The 18,486-nt window shown below is 33.5% G+C and overlaps 1 protein-coding gene and 3 long non-coding RNA genes across 4 annotated transcripts; all 4 read right to left on the minus strand.

Annotated features, from left to right (window-relative positions):
* Positions 1 to 668: 668 nt before the first annotated feature.
* Positions 669 to 1,602, minus strand: LOC146734000 (uncharacterized). The gene is made up of 2 exons (XR_014931686.1): positions 1,534 to 1,602; positions 669 to 862 (listed from the first exon to the last, which is right to left on the minus strand). It is a non-coding gene; the product is annotated as an uncharacterized LOC146734000 (long non-coding RNA).
* Positions 1,603 to 2,234: 632 nt separating this feature from the next.
* On the minus strand, positions 2,235 to 2,599 carry LOC146734001 (uncharacterized). The gene is made up of 2 exons (XR_014926569.1): positions 2,536 to 2,599; positions 2,235 to 2,351 (listed from the first exon to the last, which is right to left on the minus strand). It is a non-coding gene; the product is annotated as an uncharacterized LOC146734001 (long non-coding RNA).
* A 5,674-nt stretch (positions 2,600 to 8,273) lies between these two features.
* On the minus strand, positions 8,274 to 9,979 carry LOC146734002 (uncharacterized). Its single transcript, XR_014931687.1, has 3 exons — positions 9,739 to 9,979; positions 9,171 to 9,246; positions 8,274 to 8,477 (listed from the first exon to the last, which is right to left on the minus strand). It is a non-coding gene; the product is annotated as an uncharacterized LOC146734002 (long non-coding RNA).
* A 188-nt stretch (positions 9,980 to 10,167) lies between these two features.
* LOC146734003 (protein SpAN-like) lies at positions 10,168 to 13,178 on the minus strand (the record flags this gene model as incomplete). Its single annotated transcript, XM_085508463.1, has 6 exons — positions 10,168 to 10,244; positions 10,473 to 10,727; positions 11,397 to 11,613; positions 12,557 to 12,626; positions 12,771 to 12,897; positions 12,977 to 13,178. Coding segments are annotated over 6 exons (948 nt in total), but the record flags the coding sequence as incomplete, so codon positions are not given.
* Between the last annotated feature and the right edge of the window lie 5,308 nt (positions 13,179 to 18,486).

The following is an 18,486-nucleotide window of genomic DNA, read 5'->3' on the forward strand; positions in this document are numbered from 1 at the left end:
TAAGTATTTAGTAGAATTGTAAGCAATTTTATAAGGAGAGCGAGGAATTTTAAAGCTGGAAATGTTCTCTGACTAGTAATCAAGTGGTTTACATGATACCTTCCTAGTGTAAGTGTAGTTTGTGTTTTGTACACACTACGTCCTATTTGTAACACAGTTGTCAACGAACGGTTTTGTGATGCATATTGTAGTGTCGGTATGTGGCGGGTGCCGCAACAGTGCAGGAAGCGCTCGTCAACTCTTGATTAATGAATCTCCCTGAATTGGCTATGTTGTACCGTTTTCTTTCGCAATCGTAAAGTTGCCTGTGGATTCTGATGTTGTCGGAGTTTGCTTATCGACGTTTAATTATTGGCATCCCATTTTTTCATACAGAACAATAAAGACAACAAATTTGCTTAATCCCACAGCTCGGTCTTGATATTCAGAATACTATGGCTTTTAGCAAGTTTATTTTATGTGTCGCATTTGTCGCACCGCATCGTTGTGGGTCACATGAGAAATATCAATTATGTGTCAACATAATTCGAACGCATAATAGACTGTAGGTCTTTAATACCGTGGTACAATACTGCACTACAATTGCTCCTTTGTAAAGTTTCAAACAATTAGAACTATCATACACCGAAAATGCATGCCATCACACTATCACGATAAAAGACTCAATATTTATGCTTTAGATTATTTATTGTCCTGCAATTCAACAAGTTTTATAGCATGCAATAACAATAATAATAAACTAAATTTCCATTAGACATGCAACTAAACTACACGTACGATTTATTTACGAGCCATGCGATTGCAGTAATATAATTCGCGGAGTTATTTCATGAATGAGGTACCCTTCATTTCCGTCGATTTCCTGCAATAAGTGAATTAATAACCACTTTGATTTAAAGATGTGTTTACCATCCACGAAAAAGTTGCGTTGAAGACATGCAACAATACTCGTTAGATAGAAAATGAAAAAAAAAGTGATTTTCAGTTTACGTACAAAAACAAATGGTTCAAAACTTAATGAATAATTGTATTGGTTCATAAAACGACAAATCGGATGTTTGCTTCAATATCAGGCCATTATGCATCCAATAGAGTTATATTTTAGTTATATAATATATAATTATCTACTTTCAGTATCAAACAAGAATATATTTTTTTTTTCAAATTGCATTAAAAAAATTACAGCAATACAATATTAGACTACAATTAATCAAAAGTAAAACAGTATCTATCTCAAAAATGTCATTATCATTATCATTATGCTCAATTGTTCATGTGCATATTTTTTTATTTTCCACTATACATGCTATATGTCCGAGGAAACTATTCAGCTGCCAGATAGTGGCGCCCCAATGATGGCTGGTAGCTCTACAGTTAAAAATATTCATTTAACAAGATGCCCAGCAGAAATACATTATACAGTCAATATCAAGAATTTTAGTTAATTTTACAACAAATGTGGGCGCGAGAAAAGAGAAGATGTATTTAGACCTCACATCAAAATTATAATTATTTAGTTTGCATGGTACGTACCGCTTAAGCAGAACACAAATACTTTTGAGCATAATCGCATGTAGTGTCGTCTAATTTCCATGTATTGTTATAATACCTGTATATAAGGACAGAAGAGATTTTTTAATTTGATGAAATTGTTTGCATTTGTAAGCACGATGCTAATAAATTTGCAACTGAAAGTAAAATGCAATTGTATCACAATGTGTTTATATTTATGAGGAGATTTTTGTTCAAATCCAATGAAATTATTGATATAACAATCATATTGATATAACAAATATCATTTTTTCACGATATGTCACCAGGCTTAGTTTTAAAATATTTTTGTCGTAGAATACAATTGTAAGTTATACTAAAAATGCTATTTTAATACCATTTTGTCAATCAAATTTTCTTTTTATCCTAAAATGTCACAAATGTAAACATAATGACAATAGATTATTTTTTATTTTTGAGGAACGTCTTACTTTAAAACTGTGCTAAAACATGTAATTAGTCTTTCTGTATTTCCCATAGTACACTATCAACAATAACAAAAACAACATAATACATAGTATATATTATATGCACTCACCACAAATGGAGACAGGAGCCACTTCCATTGGGCACATTTGGTTGAAACAATTCTGAATTAACCGATATTGTTGAACCACCAGTGAAGGTAATGGTATTGCCTGATATGCTCCCATCCACCCAGAAATTTCTATTCTCTCCATTCGTTTTAATTACGAGCTGTGCACGTTCTAAATCGTTCTTGTCAACAACTTGGAATAGAGATCCAGAATCACACTGAGCATTAGCCGGAAGCGCTGTACTAGAACTAGGACGCGGTAAATCTGTTGAATATACGACCATTACAACATTATTAATAAGACATCACTCATACATGGAATATTTTCAGAACCCGTGAATGTGTTGCCGTATAAATGTAAATGTAGAACTTGAGTATTCATTGACCTTGTGTAAACATTTTGCGGAAAACTATAATACATATATATATACACATAACGATCACTGTACCTGCACATAGATACTTCTGATTGTAGTCGCACGTCGTATCATCCAATTTCCAGTCATTGTTGTACCACCTGTAAATATGATTGTATTTGATCGCTTTATAACGGCAATATGTACTCAAAATGACCTTCGTACTACATGATAAGTTGTTCAGATAGCTATTTTATGAAGAATTAAATTACTCTGTAATGTATATCGTCATTCTGACAGTGTTTAAATAAACATCAAACTGTTTTAACATACAAAGCAAATACGGAATAAAATGTAATAATGAAAACAGGGCTTGTATTTTGGACTCACCACAAATGGAGACATTTCCCACTTTCATTTGGTTCATTACTGTGAAACAAAGACGAATCTACTGACATTGTTGAACCATCACTGAATGTAATTGTACTGCCTGAAATCGTGCCATCAACCCAGAAGCTTCTATTTTCTCCATTCTGTTGTAGTGCATGTCTTGCCCTCCTCCTCCTCCTCCTCCTCCAACCCCTGCTCCTCCTCCTGTATACAGTATTGAAGTTTGAGTTCCTCACAAATGTTTACAACTTTCTTTGTCCAGGGGGGGTCACCATAATTTTCATTGTGAATACAGGGGGGGTTATTGATTTTGTATCTACATTTACCAATAATTGCCGGCCCAGCCCCGGCCATAAAAACTGATCGGTCCCTTAGCAACTTTTGCAATGATGATGAAAAAACGCAATACTGAAAATGTATGTGTGTGATCAGGTGGCATAATAACGACCCACCGCCGGGAAACTGTCAAACCAGGTTTTAAAAGATCGTAGAATTGTGACAAATGAAACGGGCGCCAAAACATTTTGGTTTCTGTTCTCTGAATACACACTCAAATGTTTTAGGCCAGTACAGTTCTACTTAATACCTATAGGTGAGCTGCTAATGTTTCCCAAGCTACCAACCCGCAGTCCCTATGATTTATTGATTTGAATGGGATGTGCTCCCATAAATTTTCAACCATTCTGCCAGATTATTAAAGAACTGTTTAATGAATATATCTATATCATCAACATACGCTGCCAGTTTGCTCAGTTTCCCGCCTGAATTTTTATTGAGTAACAGCTCTATTGTATTAACAAAAATTCCTGCCGAATGCCTTGATACAACATAATAGATGATTTGAGGGCGCAACTCGCTCTGACTCTGAAGAGATTTGGCATTTGTTATGTACAATGAATATAATTTTGCCTAAAAACAAATGCACGTAATGTCTTAAACAAGAAATTGGGATTGATTCTGTCAAAGGCTTTTTCCTGGTCAAAAGCTAAAATATCCAAGAGAGTGTTTGTGATGTTACAGTAATTGAAAGCCTCACGCAATAGATTGATTGTGTCGTCAATATATTGGGATACTGTAGTCTTATTAAGGATTAAGGATTGAACCAATAACTGAACGAAAACGAAGTATGTTCGTGAAGATCTAAATTATCATTACACAGGAAGCTAACCACCAGTTTTTAGTGATTTTCTCATATTTTTTTCGTTTTGTAAAGCGATGTATACAAGTTTTGCGTGATATCACGTATCTCACAAGGACAGTCAATGTGGCGTCATTTTCCCGCCTAATGTGAGCTATATATGTGTTTCTTTTTGTTCCGTTTCTCAAGTTTGACCAAAAAAAATGAATTGGGAACATCCGATATTTGTGACGGGCTTGAATAGCAGTTCCTCTGTTTTCGTGCTGTTCGAGGCGTGAAAGTACAAGGCTACATTTTACTAATTAAGGCTCGCTCGTTCTCTTCATTCACTTGTTTAAAATGACATTAAATTACACTATTCCTTGGACAACACTTTGATATCATGTTTACAAATGTTCCACCATGTTTGCAAATTGTTGAGAGCATCACGTTGGGTTTGCCACTGGGACCATAATTATGTAATGACATTTACATATTCTGCGTCTTGAAGAACATCAATATTCAAACACCATACTGGATGTTTTTGTTTTTGTGTTGCCTTTGGTCAGTTTGATGCGCACTAGAAAATTGTCTTGAATTGATAGCTTATTTGAATAGCGTTCAAACGACTGTGCATCTGTTTATAGATGTAAAAACTCTTAAGGCGTATGAGAGTGCTATCACGCCCCTGTTGTGAAAGGGTCGTCGTGGTGAGGGGGCTCTGGCGAGCGTGCAGACGACTTATATACGTTACGATACTAGTGTCGTGTACACACATTAGTTTATTACAGATAGTCCAGCTTTATTCATCTAAACCGTCAGTTGAGGTAACGCCCTGTTGCCCCTTTTCTCCTTATTCTCTCTCTCTTTATTCTCTCATCTTGTCAAACAAAATCTTGAAAAATCTGCCATAAAACTCTAAGGCGTGACAGAGTAAACATTCCATCAACCAATCGCGGTAGTCAGTGGCACGATCACGTGATTACCAGGGATGTGTTTCACGGTTAAAGTCATGCGAAATTGCCAATATTAAATACAATTAGTAAACAAACTATAACATTCCTGTAGTATGTGTTTAAAATGCCTATCCTAAACATGCAAGTTGTTGATTTCAAAGAATACTGCAACGACGTGTGAACCAAGTGTGCGTACGTGACCTCATTACGATAACCCGCCCCTATGTGAAGTTTGTGTTGTTTGCCATGTTGATGTCGCCATAGATCAATCAATTTAAACATTTCAATTACAAAGCTTAGAGCATGGGACGTGTGCATATATGGCTCCCTATCGCCATTACGATCAATGCCAGGTGCAAGTGTCCAATTAAAATCACCAACAATACCAGGATCATCATTAATTTAGTTGAGATGGCGTTTTAGTTGCTGTAAGCATTGGGCACACTCGTGTCTGCCGATGGTACAATACACATTAAAGAGTATTATTATTAATTTCAACATGTACATGCAGCACATGGCCAGACTTGCCAGCGACTGATATAGTATTTGAAGGTGCGGTTTGTACCATATCTTCAATATTTCAGTATTAATCTTTTCGATGTTAGCCTTAACTTTCACCCATTTCATTTAGTTTTTCCCGACAATTTAGTACGTGCCCGTTTATTTTATAGTTGGCATTTCTTTCATTTTGAAATTCTATCATTCTTTCTACACTCATTTTAAACCTTCTCCTCTTGGTTTTTTTGTGTTGTCAGTTTCCATTTCTTCAGTATTACTGTTCTATGTTCCTATATGTAAAGCATATTCCACTAACATTTTTATGGGTGTGCAAATGACAAATAGATTACATGGTAATCAGTAACACTTTGCAACTTTTTTGTTCTTCAGTTTTTACCCCACGATGGGGTGATATGGTCGCTCCCCTTTCAATTGTATGTGTCTAGTTCCGCGTACATCACATTATCATAGTTGCCGTTTTTTATTAGTGTATCAAAAAATGCGCTGCGAGATCATCAATATTCATGATATCTATCTTTCGCAGATGGATATCCACCTACCTCGACCACTATTGTTGACGACTATATTCAGCTTTTGGAAATTACAGTTGCTAATCAGGCATATTCGTGTCACTCTGATTTCGAGGATGGGACGGCCATTCTTTCATTTCTTTTTAAGACTTTACGTAGGGTGTGTGTTGGTGTTGTATAACTGTTTCAGATCCATTTATTCACTAAAAATCATTTGACCCACCTACATCATTTGATGCTCTCCTTTAAAGTTGTACCGTTTCATACCGCCATCATGTGTTTTATGTTAGCTAATGGGCTTTTTTATCCGCGTATTCTCTCTAACTCCATATGTGAGGGCGTACGTTAATTAGAGTACTACTGTATGAATTTTTGTTTACTGCCAAGTACCGGTGATCCATGGATTTGGTTAACTTTTAACTTCCACAAAACTGAGAAATTTAAAAATAGAAAGTCAGGAGGTAAAGAAACAACTGACACTGATTTATTTACTTTGAATATAAACATTACTCTACTGGTCATCATTCTATCATACTTCACGATAAAAAAATGATTTTAAAATCATAAACCTCCCACACCTTGACAGCAATATTCCTATTTCTCCAGCCTATTGTGTGTACAATCTACAGTTGAAATGTTAAGTGGAGCCTGCAGCTCATGTGTACCCTTTCTGCAATGTCGTCGCATTAATTTATTACAATACCGTTTCTGTACTGTAACTCAAAAAGTTGGATGGCAGATACAACAATATTGTGGGAAAATACCTTTGCCACAAATGATTGTTGATGTTTGAAAAAAAATGTCTGGGTGGGAAGTGATACAATAAACTGCTGTTGGTTTACCTATTTCGAAACAAGGTTATATATGTAAATGGTTTCGTTAATTTAATTGTAATCATATTGATAGAGAATCACGTACATGTTGCTTTCGCAGAATTTGTGTCGAGCAGTGAATCGTCAACAGCAATCGTGTTATAGGCGTATAGCCTACCTAATGGTAAATGCATATTTGTTCACGTTTGGACGCAGTCAAAAAACTTATAGACTTATAGAACGACCTTTGTGTGTGCGGCCGGACTTGTGTCTTAGACATGCCTAGACCGATTACATTCAAACTTCACACGTACATCGTACATAATATTATACATGTGCACACCAATTTGTTTCACGATCTGATTCAAGATGGCCGACTGCCGGTCATTTTTGTGATACAAAATACTCAAAATCAAGCATTTCTGACATTCCACAACCAGATCTGTGCTGTCTACAGTTGGATTTTGTTCAACCTTGTACATACATTAAACATTATTGAACACTGATGCACGTCATTTAAAATGACCAATTGATTTAAAATAGCCAACTGGCGGCCATTTTGTTCTAGTGCCATATTTCTGACATGCTTTGACTGATCATGTTCAAATTTTATATTCATTATACATCCTGTCATCGATATAGAGATGTATTTAAAAAGCTTTTCCAGTCAATATCTCTCAATATGGGCAAGTACTCGTTTGAAGATCAGACACAAAATTAAGCATCAGCTTCTGGATCTATATCTGACATGTTTGTGTTCCAACTATATTATTATAATTGTGTCATGCATGGCTTGTTTTTATATACTGCAGTAAGCCTCTGCAAGACTTGCCTTTGAGAGACGAAGCGTAGAAACTGTGTGATCAATCAATGGCTTATAGTTATTGGTGGATAATATATAACGTACGCCTAAGTATTTAGTAGAACTGTAAGCAATGTTATAAGGAGAGCGAGGAATTCCAAAGCTGGAAGTGTTCTCTGACTAGTAATCAAGTAGTTTACATTCCTACTTGTAACACAATTGTCAACGATCGGTTTTGTGTTGCATATTGCAGTGTCGGTATGTGGTGGCTGCCACAACAGAGCAGGATGCGCTTGTCACCTCTTGATTGACGAATCTCTCCCTGAATTGGCTATGTTGTACCGTTTTCTTTCGCAATCGTAAAGTTGCCTGTGGATTCTGATGTTGTCGGAGTTTACTTATCGACGTTTAATTATTGGCATTCTATTTTTTCATAAAGAACAATAAAGACAACAAATTTGCTTAATCCCACAGCTCGGTCTTGATATTCAGTATACTAAGACTTTTAGCAAGTTTATTTTAAGTGTCACATTTGGCGCACCGCATCGTTGTGGGTCGCATGAGAAGTATCAATTATGTGTAATTCGAACGCATAATAGACTGTAGGTCTTTAATACCGTGGTACAATACTGCACTACAATTGCTCCTTTCTGAAGTTTCAAACAATTGAAATTACCATACACCGAAAATGCATACCATCACACTATCACGATAAAAGACTCAATATTTATGCTTTAGATCATTTATTCTTCTGCAATTCAACAAGTTTATAGCATGCAATAACACTAATAATAACTAAAATAACATTAGGAATGAAACTAAACTACACGTACGATTTATTTACGAGGCATGCGATTGCAGTAATATAATTTGCGGAGTGATTTCATGAATGAGGTACACTTCATGTTTGAATTGTGACTCGGCGATTTCCTGCAATAAGAGAATTAATAATTAAGACTTTGATTTAAAGATGTAATTTGGACAATAAATCATACCGTGTTTACCATACACAAAAAGGTTGCGTTGAAGACATGCAACAATACTCGTTAGATAGAAAATGACATAAAAAGTGATTTTCAGTTTACCTACCAAAACAAATGGTTCACAACTTAATAAATTATTGTATTGGTTCATAAAACAACAAATCGGATGTTTGCTTCTATATCAGGCCATTATGGATACAATATAGTTATACTTTAGTTATATAATATATAATTATCTACTTTCAGTATCAAACAAGAATATTATTTTTTTCAAATTGCATTAACAAAATTACAGCAATACAATATTAGACTACAATTAATCAAAAGTAAAACAGTGTCTATCTCGAAGATGTCATTATCATTATGCTCAATTGTTTCATGTACTATTTTTTTATTTTCCACTATACATGCTATATGTCCGAGGAAACTATTCAGATGCCAGATAGTGGCGCCCAAATGATGGCTGGTAGCTCTACAGTTAAAAATATTCATTTAACATGATGCCTAGCAGAAATACATTATACAATCAATTTCAAGAATTTTAGTTAATTTTACAACAAATGTGGGCGCGAGAAAAGAGAAGATTTATTAAGACCTCACATATAATTATTTATAATTATTTAGTTTGTATGATACTTACCGCTTAAGCAGAACACAAATACTTTTGAGCATAGTTGCATGTAGTGTCGTCTAATCTCCATGTATTGTTATAATACCTGTATATAAGGACAGAAGTTATTTTTTAATCCGATGAAATTGTTTGCATGTGTAAGCACGAAGCTAATAAATTTGCAACTGAAGGTAAAACGCAATTGTGTCAAAATGTGTTTATATTTATAAGGAGATTTTTTTTTTCAAATCCAATGAAATTATTGATATAATAGACACGTTGTGAGATAACAAATATCATTTTTCACGATATGTCACCTGGCTTAATTTTAAAATATTGCGAGATATTTTTGACGTAGGATACAATTGTAAGTTATACTAAAAATTCTATTTTAACACTATTTTGTCAATCAAATTTTATTTTATCCTAAAATGTCGCAAATGTAAATATAATGACAATATTTTATTTTTATTTTTGAGGAACGTCTTACTTTAAAACTGTGCTAAAACATGTAATTAGTCTTTCTGTATTTCCCATAGTACCACTATCAACAATAACAAAAACAACATAATACATAGTATATATCATATGCACTTACCACAAATGGAGAAAACTTCCATTGGGCTCATTTGGTTGAAACAATTCTGAATTAACCGATATTGTTGAACCACCAGTGAAGGTAATGGTATTGCCTGATATTCTCCCATCCACCCAGAAACTTCTATTCTCTCCATTTGTTTTAATTACGAGCTGTGCACGTTCTAAATCGTTCTGGTCAACAACTTGGAATAGAGATCTAGAATCACACTGAGCATTAGCCGGAAGCGCTGTACTAGAACTAGGACGCGGTAAATCTGTTGAATATACGACCATTACAACATTATTAATAAGACATCACTTATACATGGAATATTTTCAGAACATGTGAATGTGTTGCCGTATAAATGTAAATGTAGAACTTGAGTATTCATTTACCTTGTGTAAACATTTTGCGGAAAACTATAATATATATATATACACATAACGATCACTGTACCTGCACATAGATACTTCTGATTGTAGTCGCACTTCGTATCATCCAATTTCCAGTCATTGTTGTACCACCTGTAAATATGATTGTATTTGATCGCGTTATAACGGCAATATGGGCTCAAAATGATTTCGTACTACATGACAAGTTGTTCAGATAGCTATTGTATGTAGAATTAAATTACTCTGTAATGTATATCGTCATTCTGACAGTGTTTAAATAAACATCAAACTGTTTTAACATACAAAGCAAATACGGAATAAAATGTAATAATGAAAACAGGCCTTGTATTTTGGACTCACCACAATGGAGACATTTCCCACTTCCATTTTGTTCATTACTGTGAAACAAAGACGAATCTACTGACATTGTTGAACCATCACTGAATGTAATTGTACTGCCTGAAATCGTGCCATCAACCCAGAAGCTTCTATTTTCTCCATTCTGTTTTATCGCATAAACTGCCCAATTCAAACTAGCTTGACTATTAACTTTATATGGAGATTTACATTGATTAGCCGCCGGATACACTGCTTCTGTGCTTGCTTTTGGCAGAGCTGAAAAATGTTTCATCAACAACAATTTTATAACGTAATACATTGATACAAAACGAGTTCGAATAGCTAACAAAAAACAGTGAAAAAACTAAATTATAACTGGGTATCACCACAAAAAAACAAAACACAACTGTATTAATTAATAGAATAAAAAAATTCAAAAATACATACATACATACCTGGGCAGTCATAAATTATATTGGCTAAAAAAATATCAGCGTTACTCAAATAATCACGCTCGCCCATTTTGTCTTGGTCAGCTGGGTTATTCGCTGTTATTGTATCCTGGCCATTCGTGCTGAAATACTGAATTTATTTTGACTTGTAAATATCACACAGTGCATGTATCAGGGGATATTTAGTGTGTAACTGCACGGTAGCCCTTTGAACGCCATAATTATTGTCAGAAAAATATGTTATATTTAATTGACAATTTTAAACAAAATGGACATAATTTTATATGAGCTACAAGTCTTCATCATATGTTTGGAAATATTATAAAAAAAGTATGTAGGTTTGAAATTTGTGAATGGTGACTGAAGTTGACTTTAGCACTCGGTGTGCTGATGTGTTGATATACAAGCTTCAAACGTAAAGATCAATTGCATAAGACCTAACGTATTTTGAGTGATCACATATGGCGAATACAGTTAATGTTTCAATATTTACAATATAGTCCTACCTTAGCACCATAATGCATAAGCGATCCAATGTCGTATGGCACGTTGTACATATTAACATCCGCAGAGGTATATTTGTTGAAATTGTGACCCATACCCAACTCGATGTTTTCCCAGTGAATTGTAACGTAATCATCTCGGTCCGTGCGACTTTGTTCATGCCAGAATCCTATTGCATGACCAATTTCGTGAGCAATAGTTCCCCTCTGTTTCATGAAGCAACATAAAAAACTAGTTAAGATCCGTGAACAATAAAATAATTAGATTAAAATTACTTTGTATGGACACTTGTTAGTATCTGTATAATCAATTACTGATATGTGAACGATAAATTGTGAATGTGGTGTGACTTGAGAATATATTGCATTATATATATTTTTTCAAATATAATTGTGCGACCCTTATTATGTATGTATTGCTTTGTTTTTGTTTCGTGGGAATTAGTCCTAAATCATGGACAACAGCGTTAAATAACTTAATGAAATATGAAATAAATAAAAAAATACGGGATGTTTTTTGTCATAGTGAACTTGTGTAACGTAAATTCTTATATAGAAGGAATATTGGCAAACGATGGCAGCAATAATAATAGTAAACCACAATGCTTAGCTCATTTAGTAGAGAGATTATGCATTTTCACTACTCGTTGGTCTTAAAATCCTTTGAATCACGGGTGTTACTGCTCAAAACAATCCCATTTTAAATAGGAAAAAAAATTTACTAAGCAATTGCATTATGTAGTTTCAGAAAAAAACTTAAAACTCATAGCATATCGGTCCTTTAATCACAATACACTACCGATTAGAAACATGATCGGTGGGAAAATTTGAATTTCATTGGGAATACCTTATAAGGTAGAGGTTACGTGCTATCGGGAACGTATTGTATTATACAAATATAAATACCTCTTGTAATTTAAAAATGCTGTTTTTAATAATTAACTATAATAATAGGATTATTTAACTTGATTTAACCAATGTGAAACTTTGTACATAGAAATGTGTTGTCTGTTATGCCCGATTCAGCATTTCCCATTTCTATGTGAATATTGACTATTCCTTGAAATATTAATATTATTGAACTGATATAATACAACACTTATCACAAGTGTACCAAAAACAAGAATACTTAAATACAAACGTCACTCACATATTCACAACCATATCCGATAGAAATATCTTGAACACCCCAACCAGTGAGACCAACGTAAGACCAGCATCTATGAAGGTAACATATACAGAAATGTATCACTAATAATATAAACCTTCACACAACAACGCCAGCTACGGTAACGGTACAGACGTTAACTAATATGCTCAAAGACTGTTACTAATTGAGTGTTTAAAATTGTTAGTAACCTTACCCATCATCTTTTTTAAAGTTAATTCTATCAGAATGCCCCGCGCCCGAGTTATACGGTGGGAATCTAATACAAGTGTTGCTCTCCCAGTAGGTCATCGCTTGTTTTATTACGACAGCATCAGATTGACCTGCAATAATATAGATACATGTTGTGTACTGCAAACTTGATACATGAAAGCACAAACTATCAAACAGACATATACTTACTTGTTGATGATATCACATATGGCACAATAGCATTATTCCAACGCTTTGAAAGGCTAGTTATAGCTTTTCTTGCACCGACCCCACTTGCTTCAGCGGCTATTATTGCTTCAATGTCGGTTTCTTGCTCAGAAGTTAACTTTATATCAGACTCAAATGTATCAGGACTTTCCGTTTCTTCCGGTGGTTCGGGAGGAGGTGCATGTTAAAAAAATAAAATCAGAAATCTGACAACTTAAAATACTAAGTTTTGATTTACCCCAATATGTTAATTATCACTTACTGCGTTGATGCAATGTACAAACATCGCCATCATAACAAATATACATATTGATTGAATATGAAGCATAGTAACCAATTCTTCAGAACGGTAACCAAGTCTGTAAAACCAAATATTAAAATCGTTACTAATGACACAATGAAACCACTAAGCACACTTATGTTGTTGTCGTTTTCTGAATATGCCATGATATCTGCAATAATTATGTGCGTGTATACATTACTTAAGTGGTTGTGTTTTTACCACTCCTAGTTTTCTGCTTTCAGTCAGCCATGTTAAATTATAATTATTATAAAAAAAAATACTTCAAAGAACTGAAGACCAAAAATTTTGCAATAACATTTATGAGATACAAAACACAAATTTCTTCATTTTTGTTATTTAATATGCAGCGACAATAATCACTAATTAAATATGAACTACTGTAGACACACGGAAATTTCGTATATCCTACATTTGTTAGGTAGACCTGTGAATGCCCATTAAAAAACATTTCCTTTGAAGCTGAATCGCAATAGGCTAATAAATGACATGAAATGTACAGTAGTTTTAATTCTACATACAGGTAGGGTTACAATCACTGAAATGCACATATCGTTGGGTGTTTTTTCAGGGGATATTGACTACATGCTGAATAGTGATGGTATGATCGCATTTAATTCAATACATTGTATAGTCAGAATGATGATAAAAAACATGTATTCATTTTTTTTACCTCGTGTTTGACAAAAAATAGATAACAAACTCCAAAAAGTAGATAATTAAAATAAGGTGGTTTCCAAGTCATCAACACTAGCAGTTCTGATGAAACACCACGAAAGAAGAGACAACTACAAATGCCGAAATGAATACACGCGTGCGAACATAGGTGCCAAGCATCTATACAAATAGTAGAGCGCCATAGCAGTGTATTCAAGATAAACTGGGCATAGATGCATAATTTGACCCAGAAGCCGCACAAATGGTAATCGGTAAAATATCAAAGCAGTTTGTTTTACATTATGGAAGAAGTAGGAGTATATGATTTCGCTAAAAAAAATTTTAAAAAAAGGATGCGAAAAGGACATTTTTTTAATTATCAATAATTTGGTGCATGTCTGAAGACACGTTATTATGGGTTATAAAATAGATATGCTGAAAACAATTCATCGTTATCACAGAAATTACGATAACAATTATCATACTCACGTACTGTAGATACTGCAGAAGATACACACGCAATCGGTAGTGTCAGAATGAATTGAAACTGAGAGAACGCTGTGTTTATATGCGGTTGAATTGGCCAAGAATTTACATATTTCTGACGTAGTTTTTAAATCCTGTATAACACACCCACATACTGTATCCAGAACATTCTGTGTTAGAAAATGTAATTAAAATATCGAAACTATTTTTTAAATTTTTTAGGTTGATTTTCGTTACAGAGGTAACACTATGTAGTAAAAAATTATTGATTTTTTCTATTGTACCTTCAACTTTCATGTTCATTCTGTTTACAGTGTTTTTCTTGAGTTATACTAGTTAAATTGGAAGTACATGTTGTAACCTGCGTGATACACCTTCTATGAACCTTTTGTAAGCATGTTCAGATGTATTTTGTTTCACTTCAAACATATTAGCTTTCTCAAAACAAGTAGTTCATCCACTGACAATAAATTAACAAAGCGTTTGACTTCAGAATGCCGACTACTTTGTCTGGGTCGTGAAGTGAAGTTATTTGATCAAGTAATTTACAATGCAGATTCCTTTTCTGGAAATTTTAAGCTATTTTACTAATTTTATTTTTTTTCGAATTTAACCATATCGTCTGTATTTTTTCTGTATTTATTACAATCCAATTTCGTGTATCCAATTTTAACGTCGGGAAAGAGAAACAATATTCGATGAATGGAATTATGTATGGTATCAAGAGAATTGCTTGTTTTATTTGGAAATAGTCAGATATGATTGTCTTTGTTCTGTACTTTAGAAAATAATATTTTTCTATGATTCTGGTATAGCAAAATTTTTTAGTTGAGATATATTCATTATTTTTTCATCCTTGTTGTGTGTGGTTTTTACGTTTCAGTGTTAAAATTCTAAACTGCTTAAAATATGTTATTTTGCATAAATTATTTATAATATGTTAACTCGGGTGTAAATGTTATTAGGCCGATTTGACATTTGTTTTACCTTTCCCGCTTATGTCGATTTCGTTTGACAATGAATAAAACACATATAAATCACTAGAAAAAATCACGAGAACAAATTTGTTTTTGTTTGAAACCTCCGACCGTTCCCACAACGACTTAGAGAACGAATAGCACCTACAAATTATTAAATAACACAACAACATAATTGAAACATAATGTTCAATCTGAGGCACATGTAACAAAATGGCAGATAAGTAGTGCTCTGACTTAAAAGTCGTAATTTTGCCGTTAACTGTGCGTCATGAAGTGAATACATGATACATATCAAATGAACCTATTTTTTCGATTAATTACTTTAGTTCTGGTATTACTCGGATATTTCTAACAGTTTATCATTTTCGAATTTAACCACTTCTTTACAATCAAATTCCGGAGTATTCAGAAAAAAGAAAACAATACATTATGTTCAGCCCAATTAAAATAATCCCATGTTTCCACCCGTGACTCTATTGTCAACATTTTGTTTGCAGATTTCTGAATTCGTATCATATCCATAGTAAAACAAAACACTCTAACCACGGAAATACATTGATTTGCATTAATTTACGTTAGCTTCGCAATTTTTCTAGTGTGATGACATGGTATTTCAAACATTGAAAACACGCCATGGGCAGATGTAATTATTTGCATGTTGTGGGAATTGGACGTCAAATATGTGCGATTACAATAAAAACGTAAATAGAAAGTATCAAAAACTACGATTGTCTTGATGTGCACATTAAAAATTGTCGTTTTTATTTGACTCTTGCCCGGCAAAACTATTTAGTTGCGATGTGGTCATTAATATTTTCTCCATATTTTGTGCGGGTTCTACATTTCAGTGTTAAAATTCTAATCTGCTTAAAATCGGTTATTTTGCACAAATTATTCATGAAATTTTAACATGAGCAAAAAATGGCATGACCGTATTTTTACCTCTCTGGTCATGTCGTCTGTTTTACAAATTGCTGTATGGCAATCTGATGTGAATTGATATAAAACACTCAAGAACAAGAATGAGTTATGTACGGCATATACGAATCATAAACAATTTCCCTCACTGGAATATCACAGATTGTATGAAGTATCCATACAAGTTCAAGATGCCTTTATTGTCAACTATAATATTGAAATTATTAGTATTCGAAAATCGCTGACAAGAACATGTAATTTACCCATAATTTTGAGACACATATAAATCGGGTTACTGATAGAGAGTCATGAAAATATTGGATTGATAATGGATAAAACGTCAATAATGCATCTGAACATTGATTGAAGGTTGCAGAAAACGTCGACTCTAAATTCTAAGTCAAGATTCTCCTAATATTCTGCTATGTGTGAACAAAACAAATTAACCCAGTTGCAACATTTCTATTTGCTTGTTTACAAACATTGTGTTTGTATTGTTTTTGACTCCCGTGTGCGAAGCACACAATGGGAGTCTTTGCAGTTAGTTTGTCTGTATGTGTGTGTGTACGTGTGTATGTGTGTCCGACTGCTATCTCAAGAACCATACATCGGTTTTTGATAATAATAATAATAATAATAATAATAATTTATAATAATAATAATAATAATAATTTATTTCCCTTTGCTTCCTCCGATAGAGGTATGAGAGAACTAAATAATATACATTACTTAATACAAACGAAAAAAGCATGTACATGGAAGCGTCACACGAAATAAATTTTGATGAAACTTGGTGCATAGATGCTCTGGGCCAATGCGCAGATTTGATTAGGTTTTGGTAAACATCCATGCATATTAATTACCTAAATCGCATGATAATTAGCTGATTTTTAGCTGTTCCATGACTGTTCCAATGATATCTAAACAACCACTCATTGGATTTTGATGAAACTTGGTACATAGATGCTCTGAACTTACGCGCAGATTTGATGAGTTTTTGGTAAAAATCCGTGCATATTAGTAATATGCATAATGATTAGTTTTTTTCCACTGATACCTCAAGTACTAATCATCACATTTCAATGAAATTTCGTACATAGATGTCATAGGACACTGCACAGACCTGATAGTGTTTAGGGTAATATCAGTACATATTAATTACCTAATTTGCACAATTAATTAATTTTCAGCTTTTGATATTTCAAGTTAAGCATTACATTTCAATGAAACTTGGTACATAGATACTCAAGGACTATGCAGAGACCTGATTAGTTTAGGGTTAATAATTGTGCATATTAATTACCTAATTTGCATAATTAATTAATTAATTAACCAATTAATTTCCAGCTTTTCCACTGATATCTCAAGTATTAATCATCACATTTCAATGAATCTAGAACTATGCAGGGACCAAATTAGTTTTCAGTCAATATTTATGCATATTAATCACCTAATTTGCATAAATAATCAATTTTCAACTTTCACACATATCTCAAGTACTAATAATCACATTTCAATGAAACTTTGTACATGGATGCTGTAGGACCATAGACAGACCTGATTAATTGTGGGTTAAAATCTGTACATATTAATTACCTAATTTGCATAATTAATCAATTCTAAGCTTTCACACTGATATCTAAAGTACTAGTTATTCCATTTCAATGAAACTTAGTACAAAGATGCTCTAGGACAATGTACAAACCTGATTAGTTTGGGGTTAAAATCTGTTCATATTAATTCCTAATTTAGCATAATAATTCATATTTTTTTGGTTCTAATAATAAATAAAAGTTCAATAAAACTTGGTACATAGATGGTCTGTTACTTTGCGCAGACCTCATTAGTTTTACACTCAAATCTGTTCATATTAATTTTCTGATTTGCATAATTAGTTTTCAGCTTTTCCATCAATATCTCAAGTACCAGTAATTTCGAATTATTTGTAATGTGTCTCCAACACTCTCAGCACATGGGAGTTCTTTCTAACCTTTCTTTGATTATAGTTAAACGGTCTTTGTTTCACACTGCTAACATTTCGTGAGCTGTCACAAGTAGAACATCCTAAAAGATTGTTTATACACGATTTACATATTTTACAAGCCTGTACATGAATAATGATTGCATAATTGTGCAATAAACTAGATGCC

The sequence above is a fragment of the Saccoglossus kowalevskii genome, chromosome 15 (assembly GCF_978046115.1).
Source record: "Saccoglossus kowalevskii chromosome 15, keSacKowa6.1, whole genome shotgun sequence".
NCBI lineage: Eukaryota > Metazoa > Hemichordata > Enteropneusta > Harrimaniidae > Saccoglossus > Saccoglossus kowalevskii.